Here is a 15,491-nt window from a genome sequence, read left to right on the forward strand (position 1 = left end):
GGCAGAACTATCACCGGCACCCACGTTGGGCAGGGTGGGGGTACTTGAGGTCTGGTGGCCCCATGGACCTCCAGCCCCTGTGCATGACAGGTCTGGGTTTTTGACAGCCTAGATCTGTCAAACAAGTGTGGGAGGGTTGTGCCCGAGCGCGAGGAGTGGCCTAGTGGTTAGAGTACTGGTCTTGCAATCCAGAGGTGGCCGGTTCAAACCCCACTGCTGCTCCTTATGATCTTGGGCAAGTCACTTAACCCTCCATTGTTTCAAGTACAAACTTAAATTGTGAGCCCTCCTAGGACAGAGAAATATCCAGAGTACCTGAATGTAACTCACCTTGAGCTACTACTGAAAAAGGTGTGAGCAAAATCTAAAGAAATAAATGCTCAGGCACAAACCGCCTGCACTTTTACCCTATGATCAGAGAGAATAGCATGCTTAAAATGTAATGCTATTATCTATGATCATGGGGCAGTAAAGCCTCGTGCTGTTCCAGCGCTACTTTTAGAGTGCTGTTTGAAACAGCGCAGGGCTTTCGATCATCTGTCCACAGGTGAGGGATAGCAGCGGCAGGAAGAGGGGAGATGCTGGATAGGGGGTACCCATGAAATAACCCTGTGAAATAATTTATAAACTTCTTTTCCAAGATGAAACAGCTTTTAACAAGAAGGGATGGACAAGCCCCCTGCTAACCCAAGGCTACCTAGCACATATTCTAGGTGCACCTTCATCCCTGCACCCTTCCCCTGGGGCAACTGAAGACCCTACCCTCCTTCCCTACCCTAGCATCTCCCCTTCCCTAATCCCCCCCCCCCCCCAGGAGATGAGAAGCTGGACAACTGAGAGGGTAGAGTTAGAGGAGAAGGGGAGATTCTGGACATCTGCAGGGAGGGAGAATAGGGGGAGATACTTGGGGAGGGGAGAGACAGGCAACATGGCTATAGGTTAGCCTAGGGCACCTGATGCCTCTTTTTGTCAGCCCTGCTTATAACTGTGGTACTCCTGAAAACCCAACTGGCTAGGCAGGCTTGCAGGAAAGGTTGAGACTAGACCTGCTACACTAACCACTACCTTATACCTCCAGCCCACTGCTCTAACCACTATTAATCTAATGGTTAGAGCAGCAGACTGAGAACCAGGGAAACCCTGCTTTGAAATACTAGTGACACTCCTTGTAACATGTGCTAGTTACTTCACCTGCCTCAGCTATAAATTTTAGAATGAAAGCTCTCTGGGGCCAGGGCAAAGCCTTCTATAATTTACTGATTTATTAATGAAAAGGCAAAAGCCAAATCCAATACATAAATTAAAAAGAAACCACAGTCAATCAGTTTTTCATTCATCAATCAAAACGATAATGTTCTGTGGCTTTAGCCACAAATGTTCCTGTTTTTGTGCTACAATCTGTGGAACCTAAGATCAAATTCTAATGAGATCTAGTTCTTTCATTATTTTTAAATTTCAAGATATCTTAATTACTTGTAGCACACTGCTCACACCCTGAGGACCACACAGGAACATAAAAGCAGTCAGGTGTGAGGGGACTAATTGCAGGCCTGTAGGATGAGAAGATTAACAATAGCATTGTTTATTCTAATCTTGCACTCTTTTACAGTTGGATAGATAGAGGTACTAAGTCTAGGAAGTGACCTGTCCCAAATCATAGACAAAGCCATTAGTAAAAAAAAGGATTGGAAGTCAGGATTTCCAAGTCTCAATTTTGTTTCCTAGCAATTTGGGTTCATTGGGGCCAGCTCTCCACTAGGTAAACTAGACAACCTCCTAGGGTGGCAGCATATGATGCAGAAGCAAACAAGCAGCATCTCCTCTCCCCTTCTTCACCCCACCCCATCATTTACCCCCCCCCCCCCCCCCAGCACTGCCCTACCTTTTCCCCAGTCAAAGTCACCAGTAGACACAGCACTGGCCTGGAGCCTGTGTTAAAGGAACTGAGCTGGTGCTGCATCTACTTGTGGAGTATAGATAGGTAGGGCAGAGGGAGGAATTGGTGGACACTGGACAAAAAGAGAAGATGCCGAATTTGGGGGAGGGAAAGGGATATGCTGGCTACTAGGAGGAAAGTAAAGAGGGGAGGGAGGGTAAACGGGATACTGACCATGGGTGGGGGGAGGATGGGTAAGGAGGGGAAATGAGAAGCTGGCCATCTGGAAGAAGGGAAGATGCTGGGGTCGAGAAGGTGGGTAGGGCCTTGAGTTGCCCCAGGGGAAGGGCACAGGGCTGAAGGTTCGCCTAGAACATGTGCCAGGTAGCCTTGGGTCAGCAGGGGGCTTGTCCAGCCCTTCTTGTTAAGAGTTGTTTCATCTTGGAAAAGAAGTTTATTTCACGGTTTTATTTTTTTTTTAAGGATTTTTAAATCAGAGTCTTCTGTGTCAGTGCAGGCTACCTCACACTGTGTTCTGTACGCTATTAGCATGTCCCTCAATGAATAGCTCTGGCACACTCTCCCCAGCACCAGATCCCATTCTGAAGCTGAAGGAGCCATAGAGTTTGGCAGATTCCCTCAGAGCAGCCCGTCTCTTCCTTCTATACACCTCCCCTTCCCAGAGGGATCTCATGAGTAAAGTGGCGAGCAAAACGGCCCCCAGCGTGAGCAGGCAGATACCCGCCAGCACACATCTGTCCAGATGCGCTCCCAGCCTGGCACTCTCTTGCACCAGGCGCTCCATTTCCCGGGCAGGGATCTCGTCGCGTTCCTTCCTCACTTCCCGCGAGACCGCGTGGGAAACGATCACTAGCAGCGCCCCGGACAACAAAAAGATCACGGCGCTGACAAAGCCGTAATCCACCGATCTGCCTTGGGTTTCGGCCAGAAGGTACTGATGAGGGGGGATCGGGGCGGAGCTGGGCTGTACCTCTGCTTGGGCAGTGCTCCCCGCTTCCAGATTAATGCCTTCATGATCCAGGTGAGTGGAAGACCTGGGCGGCTCCTTCTCCAAACAGTGCCGGGTCTCTTCCCAGACGGCTGAATATTTCTGGCAAGGTGGGGCAGGACTACTGGTAACACCGGAGGTGCTAAGCCTTTGTGTGGATTGACAGCAACACGTTGCTCTGCCTGGGCGATCCCTCCCCTCTGGCCTGCAGTCGGTGCACCACCGATCCAGCCTATGGTACTGATCAAACTGTCCTTCGCCTTTCGCCAGGTGCAAAAGCTCCAGACAAGCCATCAAAGCCCTGCGGGACAGCTGCAGCAAGTCTTTTCAGGATTAACAGTTGCTCTTCACTCAAGTCTTTAGCCTGGATATTAATTCTCTGTGGACGATATATGCTACTCCTATGGGGGGAGAAGCATAGCCTCTATTAACCTTGATTCGAATTATTTGTAATCAAATTGACCGAAAAAAAAACATCTGTCTGCCTAAAATAAAAACTTGCAAACAACTTGGAGTGAAATCTTTGGGTTTCAAAGTGTCTGCGCCAGTTTTTTTTTTATTTTAATTAAAACATTTTTATTGTTTGTGAATAACAAGACAATGGTCTCATATGCTTCTGATCTGTATCTGCACAAGATTTAATAGAGGACCAGTGCACTGCTTCAAATACTGAACACAGCGCTCAAAGGGAAATCAAATGTGCTTTTCGTTTCACATTCTCTATAGAAACATTACAAGCAAAAGCATTATTCGGATTTGTTTACGACTGTATCTGTCCGCAGTGGAATAAGTAGGGAAAAGCTCTTTCTCCCAGTGGCAAATTGGGATTCCTTTTGCCTTTTTATTTCAGTACGCACCTTCAGGTTGGGTTACGTTAGGCATTCAGGACATGGACCAAAGCAGCAGGTAACAGAGAAGACACTTGTAGCTTTCCTCTACCCATCTCCTTTCTTTAGCTAAACTGGGAGGGGCTGACTGTGTTGATTGTGGGAGTTGTAGTCTTAGCGACGCTGCTAGGTAATGGATCGAGTAAAAAAAAAAAAAAAAAAAACAACAAAAAACAACAAGTTAATTGTTTATATTTGTTTTTAGTGTTCAAGTTTTGTATTCCTCAACAAGTAAATTCAAAGCGGAGTACATATAACATATAAACAATCAAGCACATCATAAGCCATAAAAACCACCAGTACTAAATGCAACACAGGTCTAGCCAGCCTATAAATGTCACCAGTATATCCAACCATTTTGAATATCTTGTAGTCATATTTATAATTATATTTGGCCTTCGCCAACCTGCACTATCCAATTATCTAATAGTGTATATTTTATAGTTCATTTTATAGTTTATCGATCAGTTTATTGATCTGTTATCAAAAATTGTTTTATATGTCTTGCATATATTTTTACACGTATTTTATAGTTCAATAATCTGTTTATTAAAAAATTGTTATATATGTCTTATATATGTTTTCCATGTTTATACAGACTCCTGAGGAAGGCACTTGCAGTGCCAAAACAGGGTACCTTGTAGAGTCTCTATTCATTAAATTATACTTCCAACTTCAAACGTCTCCGATTTGTTCATTGGAGAGCCTGGTTCCGTTCCCACGCCTCTTTTGCTCCTGAGATTATCCGTGGGACATTGTTGTTCTTTATCCACTCCGGTTGATTTGTTTTCTGCAAGCTCTCATGCCACAGAAATTCTTAAACTTAAATGTCACGGTTGTGGCCGTGCCCGTGCCCTTATGTTCAGACCTACTGTTTCTCTGTATCTAGCTCTGTGACCTCTCCAGTCTGCCTTTCCCCTAGTGTTCTTCCTGTAAGCCAAGCCTTGCTTTGGTCTCCCTGCTTCTGCTTCATTTCCTACTTGTGGCATCATCAGCCTACTCTTTTATAAGGACCCAGGGAGCTTTCCTGCTGGCCTTTGCAAGAGGTTTCTTAATCTTGTGTTACCTGTTTAGATCATATCCATGCTTGGCCTTGTTCCTGAGTGTTTTGCTCCTGAAGGTCTGTGCTGTGTTTCAATGCTTTCCTTTGTTTCTGTGAGTTTGCTTTTGAACCTTGATCCTGAAGGCCTGGCTCTAGAGCCACACCCTGCCCATGGTGTCTGTATCTGTTTGACTTCCCTAGGCTTCTGCTTTTAGTCTAGCCCTGCTTTTGACTCTAGATATAGTTAAGCTCTGTGTTTAGCCAAGCTCTGTTCCTGTTTTCCCTGTTCTGTTTCCTGTGTGTGTAGTTCTTGTCTGTTAATTCTGAGAGTCTGTAGAAGCCAGCATTGTCCCTAATTACCTCACTGCTATGCAGGTGTGTCTGCTGCCTCTCAATCTGCCTGGCCTGTCCCTTTTCAGCTGTGGATGCTGGTAAGCGCATTGCTTCGTTGTTTGTCTTCCTTTAGTCTGTTTAATCCTTTGCCTGCTATGTTTGCTTCCTGGCTCTTGAGCTCTGTTTCTGCCAAGTTCTGTTCCTGTTGTGTGTTTGAGCTAGTTCTGTCCCAGTTCCCTGCCAAGCCTGTTCCAGAATCCGGTTCCAGCCCAGCCTGTTTGAGAATCTTGAATCCTGTTCCTGCCTTGTTTATTGTCTTGCTTCTGTTATTCTTGTTGCCTAGCTTCTACCCTGTCTTGCCTGACTAGGTGTGCTTTGTCTTGTCTCTTTCAGTCTAGTCCTGTCCGGATCCAGTCCTTGCCTTGTCCTTGTCTTGCCCTTTTCTGGACCCAGTTTTAATCTACATCTGTGTTTTACCTTGTCTTGCATTTCTGGGTCCCAGTCCCAGTTTTAATCCAGTTCTGAGTCTTACCTTGTCCTGTCTGGGTTCCAGTTCTGGCCCTTGCCTTCTTTTTCTTGCCTTGTCTGGATCCAGTTCTTGTGTTGTCCATTGTGTTTAGTTACCTCTGTCCTGCCTTGTTGAGTCTTAGTTAATCGTAGTCCAGTCTGTTCTGATTCCTGCCTGTGCTGGCCCAGGTGATTTGTCTGCCAAAGCTCTGGCTTTGGTCCAAGGGCTCACTATTCCTGACAGTTGTGATATTAAATCAATGTATCTAGAATCCCTTTTATTTTTTATGGGTAATGCAAAGTAATAAACACAGCATGTAAAATAATATACTGCCTTTAGCAGATTTCAAATATGTAATTTTAACATTTTAAATTATATATTATACTTATTATATTTCCAAAAGGAAAAGAATATCCCTTGCATGCATCAGCAATACAAATGAATAAATAAGTACTGAAACACCAAGGCACTACAACAAAGAATAAAGCCTTTCCATGAGTGCACCCCAGTAGGATCGACTAGTAGGAAGTACACATTGGTTATGATCCCTTGAGAAAGCAGCAGTGAAACAGATGCCTGTCGGGATGTGCCGCACCTTTAGCTAAGTTTTGCTGCTTACATTGCCTTATACCTTACTAATTATTCTCCAAAGTCCACATCTTTGGTTTATATCATCACAATTGAATCATTAACAAAAGTATTATAAAAAATATTTTCATATATAATATGTAAAGGTAGGAGGGATTTTTTGGGCTTGATGATATTAGTCACAAGTTGGATTTTTTCAGTTTCACTGAGTTGCTATTCAGCAGTATGTCCCAGTGACCATTGAGACCCTTTTCCCCCCCAACATTATATATTGTATATTTAATAACATACATCTAAGTGAGCACTGGGTCTACTTTGTTGTTTAGGTTGTATCTTGAAAAAAAGGGGCATGGCTATGATATCACTTTCTGTGACATCACCAAAAGGGTGGGGTTTGGGGGTAGGGCTATGCAAAGGAGGTGGGGTTTGGGGTAGGCTATATAAATAAGGGGGCAAGGGGCATGATTATGCAAAAGGGGTGGGGTTTGGGCAGTCAAGATGTCATATCTGATGACATCATCACTGGGGGTGGGGAGTGGGTTTGGGTGGGGACATCATCAAAAGGGGCATTGAGTTGGCATGACTTAGGTGTGTCCTTGCTTCTGATTGGCTGACACCTGGAAGTGGGTGTGGCATCTGCCAAATTTTATAAATACTATGGACATATACTACCACTGGAGGCTCAGGTTGTGTTGATTTCTCATGCATATTTTTTGTGGATATCCTGAAAACCTGACTGTTGTGGGGTCCTTGGGACTAGTTTTGAGAAGTTCAGCTCTACTGGACACCAACAACTCTGATTCAAAAGAATTAAACATAGCTTAGAGCAGTCTGCTGGACTTCTGTAATGCATTGTATATTGGCTTACCTAGAAAAGCTATTAGAAGAATTTGGGTCCTTCAGAATTAAACAGCACAGCTGGTAATGGCTTATGGAAGAAGGGATAGTGTTCACCTCTTATTAGCACAACTCATGGAGCAAATCACTTTTAGTGGGTTTAAATTCAGCCAGTGCACTCAGTGTGTTTTTCTTTTTAATATGGACCACCACAGCTGAATTAAATCTGAATATTTAGTGTCAGTATCCAGATAGTGGCAATATTGAGATTTCTGGAACTGGATAACATTAGGAAAGCCTTTTTGTTGTTTTAAGTTTATCTGGAAAGTGATCTGGTTTGGAGATTGAATATCACCACTAACCAGGTAACTCTTAACTCTGCCCAAGCTTTGTCCCTGAACTGTCCCAGAACTATTTACACAGCATCAAGGTGGACTGTAAGGATACAAGCAGCACTATCTGGATACTGTCACTGAATATCAGCAGATATGACCAGCTATCTGCTGATGTCTACCTGGATAATGACAGCTGTTATCCAGATGAATGGCTTTGAATATTGCCCTGTAAGATCTTAGGGGGCAGGGGTGGACATAGGGATCTGGGCCCCGGGGCAATAAGGGTCATGCCCCCCCTCCCATCTGACAGATTACTAGCTCTGCATCTGTCATAATATTTCTAAAACACACTTTAGACATAAACCTGATGTAGAAATATACAAAATCATTAAATCCTGCTAATCATACATCCAGGGCATACAAATGGAATGATCTGCATGTTTTGCTTTCTAAAGGCTGATGAGGCTCAACCTTTTTTCATTTGGACACACCTGAAGGACAACTCACATATGTGACACACTGCATACCTGACCCTCACGGACCTTTGGTCTGACACAGTATAGCAGTTGTTATGAGTTAAATGTACATATGCTCTGCATCCACAAAAATTCAACCTCTCCCCAACAACAGGTGCAGATCAGAATTAGGAAACTTCCCAACGGAAGTCACCATACAAAAAACATTCTGATTCTCATTCATTCTCATAAATCTCTCCACTTCCAGGCCCATTGTGAAATACAAACCTGAAAAAAATCATAACTTAACATAAATATACCACTAATCTTATGATTCAAACAGCAAGAACCCTACCTATGAATAGTGCGTACTAAAACTATTACACTGGGCCCTAAAACACCAATACACCAACTACAGGCAAAACAGAACAAGTGGAATTGCTATCTACACAAACTACATACAGAATACCACACCTCAGTCATAGCCAAAATAAAGGCAGACTCTCATAAAATACATAACAAGGGATCACAATTTACAAATAACAATATGAAGACAAAAATTGAACTGGGAACCCCAAGAAGTCAAACTCAGCATGTATTGCAACACTGAAGAAATAAGAAAAGAAAAGAAATGCATGAACATAATCTCTATATATAAAAGGCAGCACCAACGTTCTAATGAAGCCTCCAGCTGGAAGTGTGAAGCTGCTGAGATATCCAGTTTCCCCATGAGTGTCTGCCCCGCCCTCGCTCTCTCTCTCTCTGTAACACAGTGAAGGAAAACACAGCACAGCAGGAAATCGCTCTCTTTGTAACAGCGAAGGACTGGAGGAGGGAGGGGAGAGAGGGCAGACGCCTTCACTCTCTCTGTAACACAAACAAACAAACACAGCACAGCAGGAAACTTAACACTGAAGGACTGGGGGGGGGGGGGACAGAGAGCAGAGGGGACGGAGAGCAGAGGGGAAGGGAGAAAGGGCAGAAGGCAGGGACACACACACTCCCACATGCACACTCTGAAGAAAACCTTGCTAGCCCCCATTTCATTTGCATCAGAAACGGGGCTTTTTTACTAGTAGGTAATAAATAGAAATAAATCAAAACATAGAAAAGAAAATAAGATTATACCTTTTTTATTGGACTAACAATACATTTGTTGATTAACTTTTGAAGGTAACCCTTCTTATTCAGATCAGAAATGAGCAAATGTTGACAAATATCAGAATATATGTGAAACACAAAAGCATTCCAATGACAGTCTCACAGGAAGAGGTTGAGGTGGGTTAGGTAAGAAACATGGAGAGATGGATGGCTGATAATAGAGTGACAAAGCAGTATAATTTTATGTTTTATAGTGGGATAGAAAGCCCAGATCTTTAAGTCCTGTCTGGTGGGTGTCAAAATATTTCATCATTTTGACTTCAAAGGTCTTACATTCATGGATTGTCTTAAATTTTACTTTGAGTATTCTTACCATAAAGTCATTGATGCAGTGTTCTGGTTTTGTAAAGAGCTGTCCCACAGCTATGTAAATTGAGCCTAGTATTTAGCATCTGGCTCATTTCTCCAATATAGCACCCCTCTTCACACTTTTTACATTGAATGATATATACCACATTTGAAGATGAACATATGAAGGATCCCCTAATGCTGAATGTTTTTTCCCATGTGAGTGACTGTGGGATCCTGTGTGATGTGTTGGCACAGTTTGCAAGTAGGTATATTGCAGGGACATGTGCCATTCTCTTATTTTTGAGTTTGTATTGGGAGTTTGCTTTTCACTGTTTCAAATTGGGTGGCTGTTGGAAAGCCAGCACTGGTGGGGCTGGGAATATCTTTCAGTAATTCATCCTTCTAGAATAGTGGCAGTAGATCCCATGGAGGCATATTTGCAAAGCACTTAGCCTTCCAAAGTTCCATAGGCTAAGTGCTTTGAAAATATGCCTCATAGTCACTCACATGAGATAAACAATCTCTGCTTATATCGAGCAAAGAGAATGGGTGTCAGTATGCCAGAGGCGTAATGTGTATCATGCAAATCGAGATGTAGAGGATGAAAAGACAATGGAAGCAGCTGAAGAGGGAGGTGAAGTGCAAGGCTGGAGATAACCTGCTGGATGCAGACACCGGGGAGTTAGGTAAGGTTTGGGGAATGAAGATGTCCTGGCATCTCTCTCTGTTTAACTCTGTCTCCAAGTTGCACAGTGTTGGGGGGCTGATGGGAAACCCAGCTGTACTAGATGTTCTTAGATAGATGGGGGAAGAGGGTAAGAAGGCACACCAGACCACAGCGTGAAAGGCTGGTTATCAGGACCCATGTCCTAACCATTCTGCTTACAGTAGTGCTTAGGTCTGGGTGCTCTCATCTCCCTGGCTGGAGTGCCCCTGTGTCTGACATGTTTTTAGGTGCCTTTCCCCCCCCTCCCTTTCACCTCAGACTGTCACCAACCAGTGGCTATTTGTACATTCATCTGTGGTACTCTCAAATGTGCCCTCAAGATCACTCCCACTATCTTTATTCCTTTACCCACTAGCTTCTGAGATACACAGAGGCATATTTGCAAAGCACTTACTTACAAAGTTCCATAGTAACCTATGGAACTTTGTAAGCCTAAGTGCTTTGAAAATGAGTCCCACAGTGTATGATATCCCTTGTCTCCTGCAAAGTGGGATATGGAGGTGTACATCAAGGGATGGCATGATAATATCACCTGTGGTATACAGGTGCCCATAGAAGGGCCTGTTTAGGAAGGCTGCAATAGACTGACAGGTTAGCTAGTGCAACAGACACTTTTCTTCTACTTTCCATAAGCAGGCAAGGACTCAGGCCCAGATGCATCAACCAAACGTAAAAAAAGCAAAAACGTAAAAGCTGTTACCGAATTTTAAAAAACGAACAATGCAGCAAAAAAAACAAGTCGCACATGTTCGGTGCGGTATTGTAAAGTACAATGCATCAATCTGGTGGAATCCCCATCGGTAATCGGCCCCTAAAGCATGCGCAGAGCAGCCAAGCGTTATGCTGGCTGCTCTGCGCAAGCCACAAACGTCAAAAAAACAAAACACAAACACGTGGATCAGGAGGGGGCAAAGGCGCTTGTCAGGAGCGTCCTGTATGGACGGCCTTGCCCCCTCCTGCCCGTGGTCGCCGCTGCTGCTCCCTGCTTCCTCCCCCAGCATTAAATAAAAACACAAAACAAAACTCAAAGCTTTAGGAGCCCTGGACCCCCTCCTTTCCTGTCTCTAAACTCGTTCTCCACACAGCTCCGCCGCCCCTACCCCCCCTGAGGGCGTCGCCGCCGCTCCCCCCTCCACCGGGCCCCCCCCCGCATTACCGGGCCCGTGCAGCGCCTCTCACCTCTGTATGAAGGCGCTGCACGGGCAAGAAGACCATCAGATCGCTGCAGTCTTCAGGACATCTCTCTCCTTCTCTGACCTGGCCCTGCCCCCGTCTGATGTAAGAAACCTACATCAGATGGGGGCGGGCCCAGGTCAGGGAAGACAAAGGAGAGAGACGTCCTGAAGACTGCAGCGATCTGATGGTCTTCTTACCCGTGCAGCGCCTTCATACAGAGGTGAGAAGCGCTGCACGGGCCCGGTACTGCGGAGGGGGGGGGGGGTTGGTGGAGGGGGTAGCAGCGGCGACGACCTCAGGTGGGGTGGCGGGGATGGGGCACAGGGGCAGAAGGAGGCGGAGCTGTGTGGAGAAAGACTTTAGAGACAGGAAGGGAGGGGGGCCAGGGCTCCTAAAGCTTTGAGTTTTGTTTTGTGTTTTTATTTAATGCTGGGGGAGGAAGCGGGATCCAGCAGAGGCAACCACGGGTGGGGGGGGGGAGGGGCAAGGCTGTCCATAAAGGACGCTCCTGACGAGCGCCTTTACCCCCTCCTGAACCTTTTTTTTTCTTTTTTACTTTTATAGTGTTGCAGGGGGAGCAGGGAGCAGCAGCGACCTTGGGCGTCAATAAAAGACGCCCCTCAGTCGCGAGTTTTCACCCCCTTGCTTTTTATTTTTTGTTTTTTACATTAAAGTTTTTAGTCGGATAGCCCTAACGACAGGTACAGACCTGTTGTTAGCTTTCCGGCAGTTTTCCTGCGTTAGGGTAGTCGGAAAACTTTGATGCATCTCGTTTCAATGGGGTTTCTACACAATTTGCTCATCTGCACTCCGTTTTCGTTTTCTGCTACCGTGGTCGGAAAATGGCCTTTGATGCGTGCCACGGTTCAAAACTTCTTCGTTAAAGCGTTGTTAAAGGGTCATTAAAGTTTAGTGCATCTGGGCCTCAGAGTCCAAAGGAGAGGCTGGAACCAACAGCCAGCACAGATGCCTCAGCAGGAGGAGGGGAAGCCAGTGGCAGCAGGAGGGGGGGGGGAGGGGTCACATGGCAGTGGAATATGCTGAGCACACCAGCTAGGAAGTGCCTGCAGGGGATGAAGAGAAGGAACAATTACTGGTAGAACCCCTCCCTCCCCGGACGGAATTGTCAGATGCCCCTGTAGAGGCTAATCCACAGTCAGCCTGTAGGGAACCCTCCTGCCAAAGGAGGAGCCACAACTGGCCCGTAGGGAACCCTCCTGCCACAGGTGGCAGGTAGTGCGGTTGACCACCAAACCGCTAGGGCAAAATGTGGAGCCGGCTACTACCAGCACCAGAAGCTACAGCTGCTGCATGAAGGTGTGGAAGTTCAGTGGCAGAGGCTCCTGGCCCAAGAGGACAGCCTACAGATGCTGCATACCATGCAGAAAGAGCCAGGATGCTGGTCATAATATCTGGCAGCAGCTTCTGGGAATTTGGCAAGATCTCCATGATTACACTCAGGCTTTGTCCAGCACACTGTCCACTCAGCAGATGCCTGATCCTCCCAATGGAACCGAGGAGGCCACCAGTCCTATGGCATCACCCTCCTAATCAGTGGCAAATGGCACCAGTGGCCACACCACCCAGCCCAGCTTCACAGCAACCACCTCAACTGCTGAGAAGCAATCACCATCCAAGTGGCCACAGATGAGACTCACTGGACCCCAAGCCAGTGGGTCAACCTTGAGGCCAGGTCCCTCAGGACCATCACACACTGCTCTGCTGGGTGCTGGAGCTCAGCAGCAGCTCAGCTACAGAGCCAACCAGGTGGTCAGATTTTCAAGGCAGCAGTGGCAGCTGCATCTACTGACAGCTCTGAGGGCAGTGGCAGCCCGACAGGAGAAAAGAGGCTGTCAGTGTCGGAGCTTCCCTCTGCGAGTCCCGCCTATGTTGTTTCAACTTCCTGTTTCCACATAGGTGGGACTTGCAGAGGGAAGCTCCGACGCTGACAGCCTCTTTCAATCGCTGCCTGCACCATTCACGCTGCTGAGTCTGACGCTGACAGGCAGTGGAGAAGGAGGACGGGCTGGGAGGAGGATGGGCTGGAAGAAGAATCACTGGACATGGGAGAGGGGAGGGCAGGGGACAGAGGAGAATCGCTGGGAATGGAAAAGAGGAGAATTGCTGGACATGGATGGGAGGGGTGGGCAGGGGAGAGATGAGAATCGCTGGACAGGGATGGGAGGGGAGGGCAGGGCAGGGGAGAGAGGAGAATCGCTGGACTTGGATGGAGAGGAGAACAGGAGATAGAGGAGAATTGCTGGACATGGATGGATGGAGGGGTTGGCAGGGAGAGAGAAGAAATGCTGGACTTGGGTGGAGGAGAGGGGAGAGAGAATTATTGCTTTATATGGATACAGGGGAGGGAAGAGAGGAGAAATGCTGGACATTGATGGAGGGGAGGAGAGAGGAGATGTGCTGGACATGGATAGAGAGATGGAAAGAAAAAAGAAGATGCACATGGATGGAGATGAGGGAAAGAGAAGAAAGGAGAAAAACTGCACATGGATGGAGAAAATAGGCAAAAGCTGGATCCACGTTATACCTCCTCCAGTCAATTCCATGGAGGAAGACCCAGCTGTTACTTATGGATGTATGGCAAGAAATGAAGAAGAAAAGAGGAAAGTGAAGAAATAAATGGAAAGGAAGCTCTGGAAACAGAGTTAAGGGAACAGATAGAGAGGAGCAAAATCAGAGACTGGAATGGATAGAAAAACAAAGTCACCAGACAACAAAGGTAGAAAAAAAATCATTTTATTTTCATTTTAGTGTTTGAAATATGTCCAATTTGAGAATTTACATCTGCTGTCTTATTTTGCACTGGGGATACTGGAGCTGTAACAGCTTACAGAAATTATTTCTGATGAAAAAAATCACGTTATTTTTTTCTCCTGTACTAGTATAATATTTTCAATGATGTCTGTTTATATGCGCCATAGCTGGTATAAGGGGTGTGGCTAATGTGGATGTGACTATCACAGGGGTGGAGCCATATGTGGTGACCCCGCCCATAATGAGTAGCACCTTTTTTTTCTACAAAAAAAGCACTGCTTTTACTGCACTTTTTAACCATGCAGTTTGTCATTTGGCCTTCTGTCTTCCTTTATTAACACATTGGATATATCTGGGCTGGGCTCCAGGATGATATTTTCTTTTGAATATCTACACCTCATGTAAATTTTTTGGCCTTTGCAGCTGCTCAAGTTTTTTTGTTTGACCATTGTCTTCATTTTATCATAGTGGTTCCCAGTCAGTCAGGTTTTCAGGAAATCTACAAGGTATATTCATGAGGGAGATTTGCATGTAGTAGAAGCAGTACATACAAACGACTCTCATGAATATTAATTGTGCATATCCTGAAAACCTGGCTGACTAGGGTGCCTCCAGGACAAGGCTTGGTAACCGCTGCGCTATTACCACCCCCCCCCCCCCCCCAAAAAAAAAAAAAAAAAAAAAAAAGCCTTGGTTGAAACCAGCCTACTACTAGTAGCAGCTGCACAGCCACAAGTACTACCAACAGGAAGTCGTGACACGACTACGTCACTTCCGGGTGTCAGCTGATGCGTACTGCCCATGCTCAATCCTGTTTGCCACGTACGGGTTTTGGGAGCGTGAATGACGGCACCGGCGCGCGACTGGTTGGAACGCTCGCAGTCGCAGACAGGAGGTAGCGAGACAAACGCTGGCTGAGAGAGGGAGCGAGGGAAAGTGGTGGAACGGACGGAGCTGGGGTTGAGGTGAGACGACGGGGTGGGGCTGAGGATGTGGGAACATGGTGAGGGCCTGGGTCAGTGAGTCTTGGCCGTAGACCCCTTCCGGATTGAGGAGATATGTCCGGGGGCCCATTACTGTTAGGGATAGAAAGAAGTGGTGGTTCAACCTGAACTCTTGGTGGGATCTCTCTGCCTATTCCGTCTCGCCTGAGCTTGGTGAGGGCCGGTTTGTGGTTATTTTTAAGGCACGGGCTGGGCCTGTTCCGAGGGTTGTGGCTTACTTTTTGTCCTTAGTCTCTTTTCCCCATCGGCAGGTAATGTGAAGGTCTGGGTCGTTGCTACTCATACCGCACTGCTTTTCCTCTCCCTTATGCCAGTCTATGCGGCAGAGTAATGTGCTGTCTGGCTCAGGGAGTGGCTGGGATTGTTGGGTCAATGCTTTCTAACTTGAAATACTAAGAATTTATTTTATATATTTGTATATAAAAACTTTGTGTTCACTTGAACCACACCGATTTTGTCATTGAATGTACTTTTCTGTTGAGTAAGGTAC

General features: G+C 46.1%; 2 protein-coding genes across 5 annotated transcripts in view; one reads left to right on the forward strand and one right to left on the reverse strand.

Annotated features, from left to right (window-relative positions):
• Positions 1-2,382: 2,382 nt before the first annotated feature.
• Positions 2,383-3,398, reverse strand: LOC115470688 (transmembrane protein 74-like). Its single transcript, XM_030204083.1, has one exon. It carries the CDS (start codon positions 3,177-3,179, stop codon positions 2,400-2,402), a length of 780 nt encoding a protein of 259 aa, XP_030059943.1. The 5' UTR covers positions 3,180-3,398; the 3' UTR covers positions 2,383-2,399.
• Positions 3,399-14,796: 11,398 nt separating this feature from the next.
• TFG (trafficking from ER to golgi regulator) overlaps positions 14,797-15,491 on the forward strand; it is a 64,776-nt gene continuing 64,081 nt past the window's right edge. For 2 of the 4 annotated variants that reach the window (XM_030204085.1, XM_030204087.1), the window contains exon 1: positions 14,798-14,962. The gene's annotated coding sequence lies outside the window, so the exon portion shown is untranslated. Of the gene's footprint in view, positions 14,963-15,491 lie in introns of all 4 variants that reach the window. The other 2 variants (XM_030204088.1, XM_030204084.1) reach the window with 2 other exon arrangements.

The sequence above is a fragment of the Microcaecilia unicolor genome, chromosome 5, assembly GCF_901765095.1.
Source record: "Microcaecilia unicolor chromosome 5, aMicUni1.1, whole genome shotgun sequence".
Classification (NCBI taxonomy): Eukaryota; Metazoa; Chordata; class Amphibia; order Gymnophiona; family Siphonopidae; genus Microcaecilia; species Microcaecilia unicolor.